This window comes from Leptosomus discolor, chromosome 3 (genome assembly GCF_034619465.1).
Source record: "Leptosomus discolor isolate bLepDis1 chromosome 3, bLepDis1.hap2, whole genome shotgun sequence".
Lineage (NCBI taxonomy): Eukaryota > Metazoa > Chordata > Aves > Leptosomiformes > Leptosomidae > Leptosomus > Leptosomus discolor.
The window spans coordinates 52757727-52769904 of NC_141393.1; the positions used below are offsets into that span (position 1 = coordinate 52757727).

The 12178-nt window shown below is 42.7% G+C and overlaps 1 protein-coding gene across 4 annotated transcripts in view; it reads left to right on the forward strand.

The window, feature by feature from the left end:
• The window catches only part of MAST2 (microtubule associated serine/threonine kinase 2), a 200906-nt gene extending 189463 nt beyond the window's left edge, over nucleotides 1-11443 (forward strand). For all 4 annotated transcript variants that reach the window (XM_086463118.1, XM_086463120.1, XM_086463119.1 and 1 more), the window contains 6 exons: nucleotides 1585-1800; nucleotides 3579-3805; nucleotides 5321-5443; nucleotides 6466-6602; nucleotides 6827-7014; nucleotides 7605-11443. In XM_086463118.1, the coding sequence (XP_086319244.1) occupies nucleotides 1585-1800; nucleotides 3579-3805; nucleotides 5321-5443; nucleotides 6466-6602; nucleotides 6827-7014; nucleotides 7605-9682 (2969 nt within the window). In that variant the 3' untranslated portion in view covers nucleotides 9683-11443. The remainder of the gene's footprint in view (nucleotides 1-1584; nucleotides 1801-3578; nucleotides 3806-5320; nucleotides 5444-6465; nucleotides 6603-6826; nucleotides 7015-7604) is intronic.
• The last annotated feature ends 735 nt before the right edge of the window (nucleotides 11444-12178 follow it).

Below are 12178 nucleotides of genomic sequence, written 5' to 3' on the forward strand. Positions count from 1 at the left end.
TTAGAGGAAATTAGCCTGCAGACTAGAGTAAAGCCAAAGATCCCCACATCTCATCATTCCTCTTCTGCGGTCCAGTCTGTGAAATTCCTTCAAAATTGTCCTGTTCCCCTCGATGGCTCATCCTCCTGTATGAGGCCCAGTGCTGCCATCATGTGCTCCATTAACCCACGGGAAAAGGTATAGGAGTGGAGGAAGTCAGCCACCACATACTTGGATGACATAGGTACCATAATGGAACCTTAGTTTCTCAGTTTCATACTAAAAGCCTAGAAACATGCTACTAAAAATTGCAAGAACACTTTCATTGCAAATTTGAGTATCTACAAGTTGAAACAGACAAAAATGAAGCTTCCCTGGGCAGCCTGCTCCCCTGAGCCTAATGTATTAGGGCAGTCTATAATCCGGCGCATAGGACTTGGGGATATCATTGCTTCAGTGTCCCCAACCTATGAAGTTAAGTCAGAGGCAGGGGACTGCAAGAAAGGAATTTAATTCCTGTCACTGTCTCTGAGTGCTCCTCTAATGTATATCACAACCTTTTCACATGCAGCCTCTGATTCTGGGTTCCTCATTGTCTGGGAGCCTTATTTGAAACTTTAGATGGCTGTTAGATGTTGAACAGGCATCTGGTACTGAGGTCTATGGGAATGGTGCTTTGAATTTTTATTTTCATGGTACTTCCTGCTTTACTTAGTATGCAGAGCAGCAGTGCCCACTTAAATAACAATGATCAATGTTTTGTTCTGTCCTCATTGTTCAAAATGTGGCCCTTAGGCTTTATTTATTGCATGCTGCTTAAAATTTGCTTTTGAGGACGGAATGATTAATTTCCCTTGTGAACTTGCTATGATGCTCACCACTTTCATTTCTAAGTACCTTGTAAATTCTAATTAATGTATTTTCCCAGTGCCCCTTTAAGGTATCAGATGGCGAACTGGGGCACCAAGCTTGAGTACAGCACTCCCAGCCCCCAGCATCTGATATTGTTACATGCCCAGTCTGATTTTCAAGATTACTTTGCATTTTATAGATAATTATAGCAGATTAAGTAATTCAGGACTAAATTGCAACAGTGCACAGAGGGGGGCAAATTAAGCTTGTCTTTGCGATCCGCATTTTTACTTTCCCTGACTTTAGTACCTTAGTATTCTCTTAAAGTGGATTTTTTATGTGCAACTCCAGTAGAACCTGGCTTTTCTATTATGGGCAATTTTACCTTAAGATTGACAGTTCTTGCTGGTTGTAAAAATGGACCACTTTCCATAAACCTGTTTTCATCTGTGAACACTCCCATTGAAATAGCTTGCCTGCAGAACTGCACCGCAGCTGTAGGATTCATGTAACTGCTACTGAGGAATGTGATTTCATTAGTGAGCTTTTCCAACAGAACAGAAGCTGCTAATTTTCTGTATTCAGAATAACACCTTTTCTGTAAATAAAAATTCAAGCACTGGGGTTTCTTCTTAGGAAAATTTACTCTTGGACTTCATGTAAACATGACTTTGATTTAATGTATTTTGCCTGTAGGGGAGTAGGCTGTTAGGAATTCCCTGTGGTTCTAATCTGTTTTAATTTAAACTGTAGCTGGGAGCACTGCAGATTTCTCTGATCCACGAGCTCGCAGTAATAGCAATGAAGGCCCAGACTTTACCACTCCAAAAGCCATCAGCGATTTGGCAGTGCGGCGGGCACGACACAGGTTGCTCTCTGGGGAATCAGGGGAGAAACGTACCTCAAGACCTGTCAATAAAGTGATTAAATCAGCATCTGCTACTGCCTTGTCTCTCCTGATTCCCTCAGGTAAGAAATGCCTCAGGTGAGGCATTGTCAGAATCTGCAAGCACTAAACAAAAGGTCTGCAGACGGATCCTCCCCCTTCGCTCTCTTGGAATTCCACCCTCGCTGGCAGGAGGGGAGAGATCTAACTTTTACAATCTATTTAATATTTACTACCCGGCAGGACAATGAATACTGCTTTGCCACAGACAGGAGCATTGTGTGTGTGGCCTGACTACAGTTCTGCAAATGGCAGCTGGGCCTTATTCTTTCCCTAGTTTTGTTTAAATTGGCTGCTAGCTGGTCTCTAGACAATGGTGCAGCAAGGAGGCGTAGAGACACAGAATGATTTTAACCCTCAAGGTATTATTTTTTGGTGGTCACATGCTAACTACGGCGCTGTTCAGGAACTGAATGGTGTGTTCATGCACCAGGAAGTTTCAGTAACTCCAGATAACTTGTCTGAGTGTTGAAGAATTCATTAGTGTAAGTAGCTCACAAAGTCAGTCAATGCTGAATAGCTTACCTTGTTGGCCCGGCTCTGTCTCCAAGCAGAGCCAGACAATTCTGGTGGTAACTTCTAGTGAGCAGCCCAACCATGCAGAGCTATGACAGACTGGTTCAGCAGGAGGCACTCCCACAAGGACCGTGTCCCTCTTTCCAGAGGGTAAGACCGTGCTGTATTTCCAGGGCTATACCTGTTCCTGCCTAGATGGGAGCAGGAAATTGCAGCTGGGCCACTAGTGCCAACCCAGCAGAACCTGCTGGCAGAGCAATGCCTGCTTGCCCCTCTCAGACGGGGAGCTGGAGGCAGGTATGCAGCTGCTTCTTGGCACCATCGTGGTGATGCACATTACGTTTCTTGTGGTTTGGGCACTGGCTGTTTTTCGAACTACAAAGTCCCTCATGAAAATCTCTAAAATATGTGTTTAATCACCCAGCAAAGGTTCCCCCAGAGCTGCTCTCATCTGCCAGGTAAATATGTGCTGGGCGATTCATCAGGTGTTTCTTGATAGATTAGGGTTTACCTTTTACAGCTGCGTTTAATATTCCTGCTCTTTGGGTTTATTTTACTGATGTTGACTAATTTCAGTTTAAAATGAGAGTTCTGTATTTGCTTTGTATTTTTAAAGGTGGATGTTGTTCCACTAGCAAGCAGAGTCAGATAGTTTAGCTGATAGCCCAGCCCTCAGCTGGCAAACTCACTCTAGAATACACTTGTGGTGGTGTTTTTCAGTAGCAAAGTCTCTGCAGTAGCTCATTTTTTAGGGTTAGATATTTTTGCCCCTGTGAAGTTAAAACACTACCAAAACTACGTAGGTGTAGTTGTTGTCTGATTGCCTACTGATTTTTTTGTGTTAATACTAAATGATTTTGATTTATCTCAGCACCAACATGTAACTTGCACCAAGATCTAGAGACTGTCCTATCTTTTGGAGGAGTATAATATATCATAACCTTGAAATGAAGTGTTCCAGGATTGTGCCTAGAGCAAATGCTTGTGATGGGTTGTAAATCCCTGAGAGAGAAGTAGTAAACACTGTGACCCAACCATAATCCTAGGCGAGCAATGCTGCTGTATTAAATACACACATCCAAATGTGCTTTTTGAAAACTCTGCTGATTTTTGTATTTTGAAGCATGAAGGTAGTTGAAGCTGCAGGCAAACCCAGCTCTGGTGAAAAACACCAGCTTTAAGAGTATTGGAAGAGGTTGTTTCTTAGTTGTTCTCTAACAAGAATTTTCTCTCTTTTGGAGGCCTGGTTTCCTAATTTTTGCCCACCTTTGTGTCATCACTGTAGATCACCACACGTGTTCACCATTGGCCAGTCCAATGTCACCTCATTCTCTATCCTCCAACCCATCTTCGAGGGACTCCTCACCCAGCCGTGACTTTTCTCCTGCTATCGCAAACCTGAAACCACCAATCATCATCCATCGGGCTGGAAAGAAATACGGTTTCACTCTCCGTGCCATTCGCGTCTATATGGGTGACAGTGATATCTACACTGTGCATCACATGGTCTGGGTATGTCTCTGGTTTTCTAAAAAGAGTACCCTTGGGGCCAGAAATGCATTTAGCCAGGTTGGGGGATTTAGCTTTATAAATTGTATTTTGCCACCCTGTTTTTTCTCCTTATTCGAACCCAAAGTTATCTTTTTGGGATGGGGGAAACCTTTAAAAATAAATAAATAACAGCACTTTAGGTTTTACCTGTAGCAGTTTTCAAGCCCATCACAGAACCACAATGACCTTTCTTTCCTTCTTTCGTCCCTGGTTACATGAATCCACCTTCTTTCACCTGTAGCCCATACTTAAAAGCATGTTTCTGTGTACATATCCTCTTTCTTTTTATTGGTGTTGTTGCACGAGGGCCAGTCATAGCTAATTCATTTAGACCTGTGTTAGCGATTATAGCCTGCTTCTGATCAGTTCAGTCTGCTGGGGTTTTGCAAGCAGTCGATTGGAGTTGATTACAAGCCTTAAAGCATCACTGCTGCTGTGCTGATTGCCTGGGGATTTAGCTCTTGGCTTAGTTGTGTGCTATGCTAAAAGGTCTGGTTTCCATGTCTGTATCTCTTCCTTCTCATTACTTCTGGTACTTGATCTCTCTGTTCCTTTTTTGTTAACATATATGACTTCTAGGAATGATCCATTCCCCGAAGCAGTGTCGTTTGAATTGTGCAGTTAGGGAGAATGAGGTCAGGGTAAAGGTGGTTCATTCTTTTCCTTGTATCTCTGTGTTCATTAGACAATTCGGACTTCCATATGCTTTGGTCATTATTTAACACTCATTGTTACCTATAAAAATAATCTCAATGTGCATTTTCCCTTTGCTACTCTCTGCTTTCCTTGAAAAATGCTAAGTTTACCAAGGTAGTGATTTGTAGTCTTTTCTGGCTAGAGGGAGTGTTGCAGTATTCTCAAGCCTGTCTGTCTTCTCACTGTAAAGAAGGCTTACCTTTCTGAGCAGTGATGGGGACAGGCAATGTGTTTGTGGGGGAAAAGATCTGATGTTGGGTAGATTAGTCAAGGATGGAAAGTGGAAACACGAACTCTGTTTGGGATGAAATACAATATAAGCGCCCTAAACACCTGGCACAGAGCCTTGTTTAAAAGTCTGTTGGCCACCTTGGGTTCCAGCAAGTACATGGAAGGATGCTGGATTTGGAATGGCAAAGAAATTGAAAAAGGTTGAATGCTTGTCTGGAAATCAAGAGTATCTAGTTAACATTCCCAAGTGCTGAAAATTTTTGGAAGTGTGTTAAGCCTTTTGCTCTGGGAGGAGCTGGTCTCTTGATCAGCTTAACCATCCTGGCCGGCTGCCTTGGACTGGGAGAAGACTGTCAGGATGCTGGGGGAGGAGTGGAAGAATGCAGATTTTTGTGCTTGGCTGCGCCAGTCAGTGGTTTCTTTCACCCTTCTTTGAAGCAGCTGATGCTGGCTGCAGCAAGAGATGAGATGGATGGGCTTTGAGTCTGATCTGGCCAGCAATATTGTACATTCCTCTTCTCAAATCAGTCAACCCCTTCTTGTTGCCAGCACGTGGAAGAAGGCGGTCCAGCGAACGAAGCAGGTCTGCGTGAAGGGGATCTGATAACCCATGTCAACGGGGAGCCGGTCCACGGACTGGTGCACACAGAAGTGGTGGAGCTGATTCTGAAGGTAAGGACTCGGTGCTGTTACATTCTGGAAAATATGAGCCAGCTTGTTTGAAACACCGTACGTATCTAATTGGCATTGTCTAAAATACAAGTATGTACACAGCACCTGGCCCTTGTTTTGCAAAAACGCGTTGCTGCAGCATGATCCGTAAATCTCCAACATTTCTGCATGTAAGTTAATCTGAACTCACATATTTTGTGTGAGAAATAAGGACCCATCAGATACATTTTTATCAGTAGTAGAGAAAAAGGTTAGTAAGATTTAAGTATACCTTTCCTTAAACATCACTTTAAGAAACAAATACCTTAAAATGTTTCCAAATTACTTTTATTTTTTTGCCTTTAGGCTGTGCTAATGTTATTAGCTCTTAATACTGCTTTCTCAAGGATTATTCCTAGTGGTATTTAAAAGCAGCTTTGTAATGGTTGGTCTTAAAATTATCCAGTTAAATGACTTGAGTTTTGATACCTTCTCTGAGCTGAATCCATTTATGGAAATAAAACCTGGAGTTTTGGACCGTTCCAAGAGACAGAAGTCTTTGGGATTGCAAATAGAGGAGCAATCAGGATTTTTTTTTTTTTTTTTAAAGACGAGTGGGACAAGCCATGCTCTGTGTTGCAGATTCATCATGATAGATGCATGATACGCTCACATCTGCCATCAGTCAGAGCACTGGGAATAGGTTTGGTGACCAAATATAATTTTGTTCAAGTTTCCAAGTATTAAATTGAGACAGTTGGGATCTCAATGGGAGAGGTCAGGTGCTGTGTTCTATCTGCTCTGGGAAGCTTTACCTACCAGCTGGGGTCTGAGCTAATCATTTGTGAAAGCCTGACTAAAGAGGGTTCTCTGTCAGCCATTCCTTAATAAATGATAGTTGGAAATGCAAAGGGGGAAATGGAATTTGACAAAGGATTACAAAATGGCAGGCAGCAATACATTAGCAAGCTACCTGCTTAGTCTGCAGATCTGCTTCAAATAGCCACGTTTTAAGCAATGTCTCTGTGTCTTATTTCTGACAGAGTGGAAATAAAGTGTCCATCTCCACCACGCCGTTTGAGAACACGTCCATCAAAGTTGGTCCAGCTCGAAAAGCCAGCTACAAATCCAAGATGGCTCGTAGGAACAAGAAAAGCAAAACTAAGGATGGTCAGGAAAGGTTCGTTTCGATGTTTCTCTGTGAAAATTAAATGGTAACCAAGATAATGTAAGAGACATCTTGTCAAATCAATTTGCAGATAATGTATGTCAGCAAGTACCTCCTTTAGTTCTTTTCTTCTGTTTTCTTTTTTTTTTAACTGTGCCATAAAATTACTGAAATGTGGCAATAAAGGTAAATAAATCATTTGGACTTGTAAACAATTTTTGAATGCTCTTCCACAGTAAGAAGAAGAGTTCTTTGTTGAGGAAGATCACTAAACAAGCATCACTACTTCATACCAGCCGGAGTTTATCTTCACTAAACCGCTCTCTGTCTTCTGGAGAAAGTGTGCCTGGCTCTCCAACTCACAACCTGTCTCCTCGGTCTCCAACGCAGAGTTACAGATCCACTCCCGAGTCTGTACACTCAGGTAAAAAAAAGAAACAAAACAGAAACAAACTTGGAGAAGATCTTTTCTTATTGATTAATTTTTGAAGTAAAGTACACAGCAGCAGGTAGTAGGTCTGTTTGTGAAGTAAAATGATAGCTGTGATGTCGATTACCTTAAGGATGGATGTATTCATTGATTCATTTAAAAATGAAAATCCATACATCCTTTTAAGAATGTGTTTGCTGTACTACAGCATCCTTTCACTTTGATGCAGATATGTATTGGAAGATGCGATGTTTTTGTAGCAGTTTGACACATTTTCTGTGTTAGTTCAGAGAAGAGGAATCAAAGCAGTATGTCAAAGGAATATTTGAAAATTGAATCAGCTGATGGAATAAAGAGATTTGCATCTTGAGAACAGCAATGAAACACATGGTTCATCTGCTTGGAGCTTTTTTTTTTTTCCAGAAAAAACGTTCTGATAGCAAGGTGTTTCTTACTATATTCTGATGTTGTGTGGCAATGATGTGAATTTTCCGTCAGAAGCCATGCAATATTACCTTGTAATGTTACTGCGGTGCTTTGTGGTAACATGGCATTTTGTCTTGTCCTTTTTTCTTTTTTTTAAGTTGGTGGCAATTCTTCCCAGAGCAGCTCTCCCAGTTCCAGTGTTCCAAATTCTCCAGCCAGCTCTGGACACATCCGACCCAGCTCTCTGCATGGACTAGCACCAAAGCTTCAGAGGCAGTACAGATCTCCGAGGCGTAAATCTGCGGGAAACATCCCTCTGTCACCTCTAGCTCACACTCCATCACCAACCCCACAGTCCACATCACCACAGCGCTCCCCATCTCCTTTACCAGGACACTCAGTTGGCAGCTCCAGTATTATTCAGTCTTTTCCAGTAAAACTACACTCCTCTCCACCACTGGTGAGACAAATTTCCCGCCCCAAAAGTGCTGAGCCTCCTAGGTCTCCTTTGCTAAAGAGAGTGCAGTCAGCTGAGAAACTGGCTGCCTCGCTGTCCTCTTCTGAGAAGAAGCTGGCTTCCTCACGTAAGCACAGCTTGGATATCTCTCACTCTGAATTTAAGAAGGAGATGCTGCAGAGGGATCCTAGCCTCCAGAGCTTACAAGAATCTGCGAATGAAACATCAAGTGGCAAACTTGGGCTAGCGGAAAAAGGGATGTTGCAGAAGCCAGGTTCACGGAAGCTGGGTGCTATTCGACAGGACAGGGTGGAGAGGAGGGAGTCTCTGCAAAAGCAAGAGGCCATCAGAGAAGTAGATTCTTCTGAAGATGAAACAGATGATGGTTCAGAAGATAGTCAGGATGGGAGAAGACTGGACAAGCCCCCTGACAGTGGAGACCAAGGCTCAGATTCTTTTAATGAGGATAATAAGTTTTCATCTAAATTGGAAAGCAAGGATAGTATTGAAGATGATGCCTTTCTACCTGAAGATCCAAAAGGTACAGAAGATTTGCAGAAGGGAAGTAATCAACAAAGCAGACCTATTTCAGAGCCACTGCAAATCGGTGTGCACTCTTCCCCATCAGAGGTCCTCTCAAGAACTTCTCCAGAAAAACTAGCTAATTCAGAAAAGCCATTCCTAAAATTGGAAACAACTACAAAGGAACATAAATTGCCAGAAGACAAAACTGTTGAGTGTTTTGGTCCAAAAGGCAAGTCTTCTGAGGCAATCAAAGACCTAGGGAGAACTACAAGTACTCAAAAACCAATAGATCACACAGAACATATCCAGTGCCCTTCTATCAAACTCCTGGGACTTGAAGAAGCTGACTCTTCAGGGGCCTTGTGTGGTAAGCTTGATGGGAAGGACCCTCTGCTAACAGAAAGCAGTCAGAAAAAACAGGATTCCAGACCTCTGCTGGCACTTACTTCATGGTGCATGGCAAGCGTGAGCACTCCTCTCTTGGTAAGCCCCATGGATCGCAGTGAGAAGGATCACACAGAGACGCTTCAGCCTGCAGCACAGCACAGCACCTTGTTTCTGTCTCCTGGAAGCGCAAGTGAAATGTCCCAAAAAAGTCCTAGTACTGAAGAGCAACCCAGCTTGCCCCAGGCAGAGTGTGTTCCAACCTCCAGCAAAACGAGCCCAGCAGGTCCTGTATCTTCCACGCTCCTCATTCCCGGTGCAATCGAAAGAGCTCTCTCCGTGTCTCAGTTAGTGCCGCTAGCTCAGAGTGTGTTAGGCCCTTTGAAGCTCAGCATGTCTGGTTCTGGAGAGGTGGAAAAGAGAAAGGATTTCCCCCATTTGGGTGCCTCCTGTAAAGAAGAGAGAGATTCAAAACAAAAAAGGCAGGAAACTTCACAAGCAGGAGCGTGTCAAGAGAAAGCCGAACTAACTAGCACAGATGATCTGACCACAAGGAGCAGGTCCTGCACAGAGTCGTTAAACTCAGCGAAGCCCTGGGAGGCAACGTGTCCTGTGGTGGCAAAAAAGGAGGCAACTTTTTGCAGTGCTAAAGCACCGGAAGCGTTGGAAGGCAGCTGCAAAATCACTCCATCGAAAGAGCTGTCTCGCGCTCTTGGACAAGCAGGTCTGAGAGCCTCTCCTCTGACAGATGGCAGCACGAGGCCCTGTAAAGAAGGGACCCTCGTGCAAGCGAAAAGCAAAGAGGTTGGAAACCAGTTAAAAATACAAGACTTTCCCCTGTCACATGATGGTGCTGTAAAGAAAACATAGCAGCATCACTGGTACACATAGACTGGAGCATTCAACATCGAATTAGAGACTGCATGTTTGAATTTTGTAATATACACTAATATAAAATAGAACTTGTGTACATCTATTTTTGGGAGGGTTTTTTTCATACTGTTTTTTGTGTTTTTCATCCTTGCTATTCTATTTTTGTACACAGTAATGCTTGCCGTTTGAGGTCTCTCTAGAACAGGGTATCTTTAAAGCAGGGCTTAAGAAACAGTTGTTTGATTTTTATTTTTTTTTTCCCTTCCAGACCTTTTATGTTGCCTGAGTTTAGGGCCTGTTGTGCTCTTCCTTCTAATCCTGCATTTATTTGAGATCCCCAAAATTTTGAGTACAAAAAAGGCAGCTTACTTTAAAATCTCTGCTTTTCAACCTTCTCTTTGAAATGCCATTGAAATTCACAAATTCCAAGTATTTTCTTTGAATTTACAATCTGGTGTCCTTTAACAAGGAGAAGAAAACACTCTCTTGTCTGCAAGTTATTCTGGAACTACAAACCCTCTTCATAAGGCCTCTTCATCACCGTGTGCATTCATGGTCCTGCACACATCCTTAGAGGGAACAGAGGCAAGGGACTTGGCTGGAGACATTGGCCAGAGGGTGGCCCCTGTCTCATCTTGAAACCAATTAAAAGTATTTTCCAGTGGATTTACCAGAAAGAGAAATCTCCAATCTATAAGCTGTTCTTTGGGGGGATTGTTTTTACTTATCCTTTATGGGACACGTGGTAACTTTTCCCTCTGTTTTTAAAATTTTAATGATGTTTTAATCTTCCTTTCTCTGGCTTCAATTCACAACTTGCCCTGCCTCAGAATAAATGACCCCAAGGGAGGGGTGCTTTGTAGGTTGATTTTAAAGTAGAGAGATTTGTAGTCGCGTGTTCTCCAGTGTGTCTCAGGCAAAGTTATCTCAATGATAAATGACCTTTGGGGACTTTTCCTTCTCTTGGTGAGTCTGAATAGGTAGGGATTTTAAGGTGTTCCTTAACATTTCTGAATTGTGGCTTGGGAAACTTGCTGAGTTTTCTGAATCTGCCCGTTTTAAAAACAAAAAAAAACCTATGAAGAGTTCTGACTCCTCAAGTTCTGTGGACAAGCTGCAAGCAGACTTCAAAACACACATAATATTTTAAGATTTCAGCTTTGATAGCTAGATCATTTCCACTGCTGAGGTCGCTTTCCATTAAAAAATTACTCTTTGCTCTTAGGTTTAGACATTGCTTTGCTTTAAGTGTGTCCGACTGGATAACAGTGCTCTTTGCTGAGGATTAGATCCATAATAATGCACCAATAAATGTGTCAAGTGGTGATACCTATAGCACTGTAAGCCATTTCTTCATCCAATTAAAGGTTCCTCTCAATGAACACTCCCATCATTTGTCCCAGATTGTGCTCCGCTTTTATTCGAGTCTTGTCTGAGTGTATCTCCCTGCGGATCACCTGCAAGGTGTAATCCTGCTTGCTCACTTACTCTGTTAGAAGCAGAATGACTGTGCAACAGTATTTCAAGCTAAAACCTGTCTCTGTTGGTCTGAATTCATTACACCACCACCTTCTTCATTGTCCTGGCCTTTTCTGGACTTGAAGTTCTAATTTCTTTTCCTTAAATGCAGGTATTTTTTTAATATAGGAATGCATTATCTCCATCTCTTTCAACTTGATTTTAGCTCAATCCACAAATCACAAAAATTTCTGGAATCTCACCCTGCTTGCTTCTGTATAACCATTGTTGTTGTTGTTGTTGTTTCCCCCCCCCCCCCCCCCCCCCCTTATATACTTGATTTTGGCTGCTTGGATTTCATTTCTGGACCAAGTTTTGGTTGGTTTGAGCTTTTTTTTTTTTTTTAACATGTTTAAATCAGTGTTTACTCTGTGTGTCTGTGTGAACATGTATGGTGGTGTTAATACACTAACCAAAGCCTCAACGCTCCCAGATAACATGTTAATAAATCTTGCTGTGGCGGTATTGAGAGCAGAGCCTGCTATGCTGTCTCTGCTCTTTTTCCTGGAATTCGTAGGCTACTCATATACACTTGGTTTGCAATTATAAACCGCAGTATTTCCACTGCCTTGTCAGAGTCCTGGGTATCTCCAGCCTCTCAAAGCACTCCTGTTGGTGAGCGGATTGATCTGCTAAAAAAATTGCTGAGAAACAAGGTCCGATTGGCAGTATGGTATATGATAAAAATGGACAGGAATAGTGAAAAATTGATCCAGCATCCTGAATCTATGGTAATTACAAGGACCTTCTCTCCTGAGAGTACCTAATGTTGGTGAGATGGAAGTCTTTGTAGCAATTAAGTGGTGAGCCCAGAGCTGCATGAGGACATGGTCTGACACATCTGTTTCCTGGGTGGCCGGTCCCCGTTCCCTTGTCCTTGCAGTCACACAGCTGCTTCTGTGAGTGCGCTCCTGGGGCATCCACGACGGGCTCTGCGTTTAAAAAACCTAAGGGGAAAACCAACCACCGCTCTTA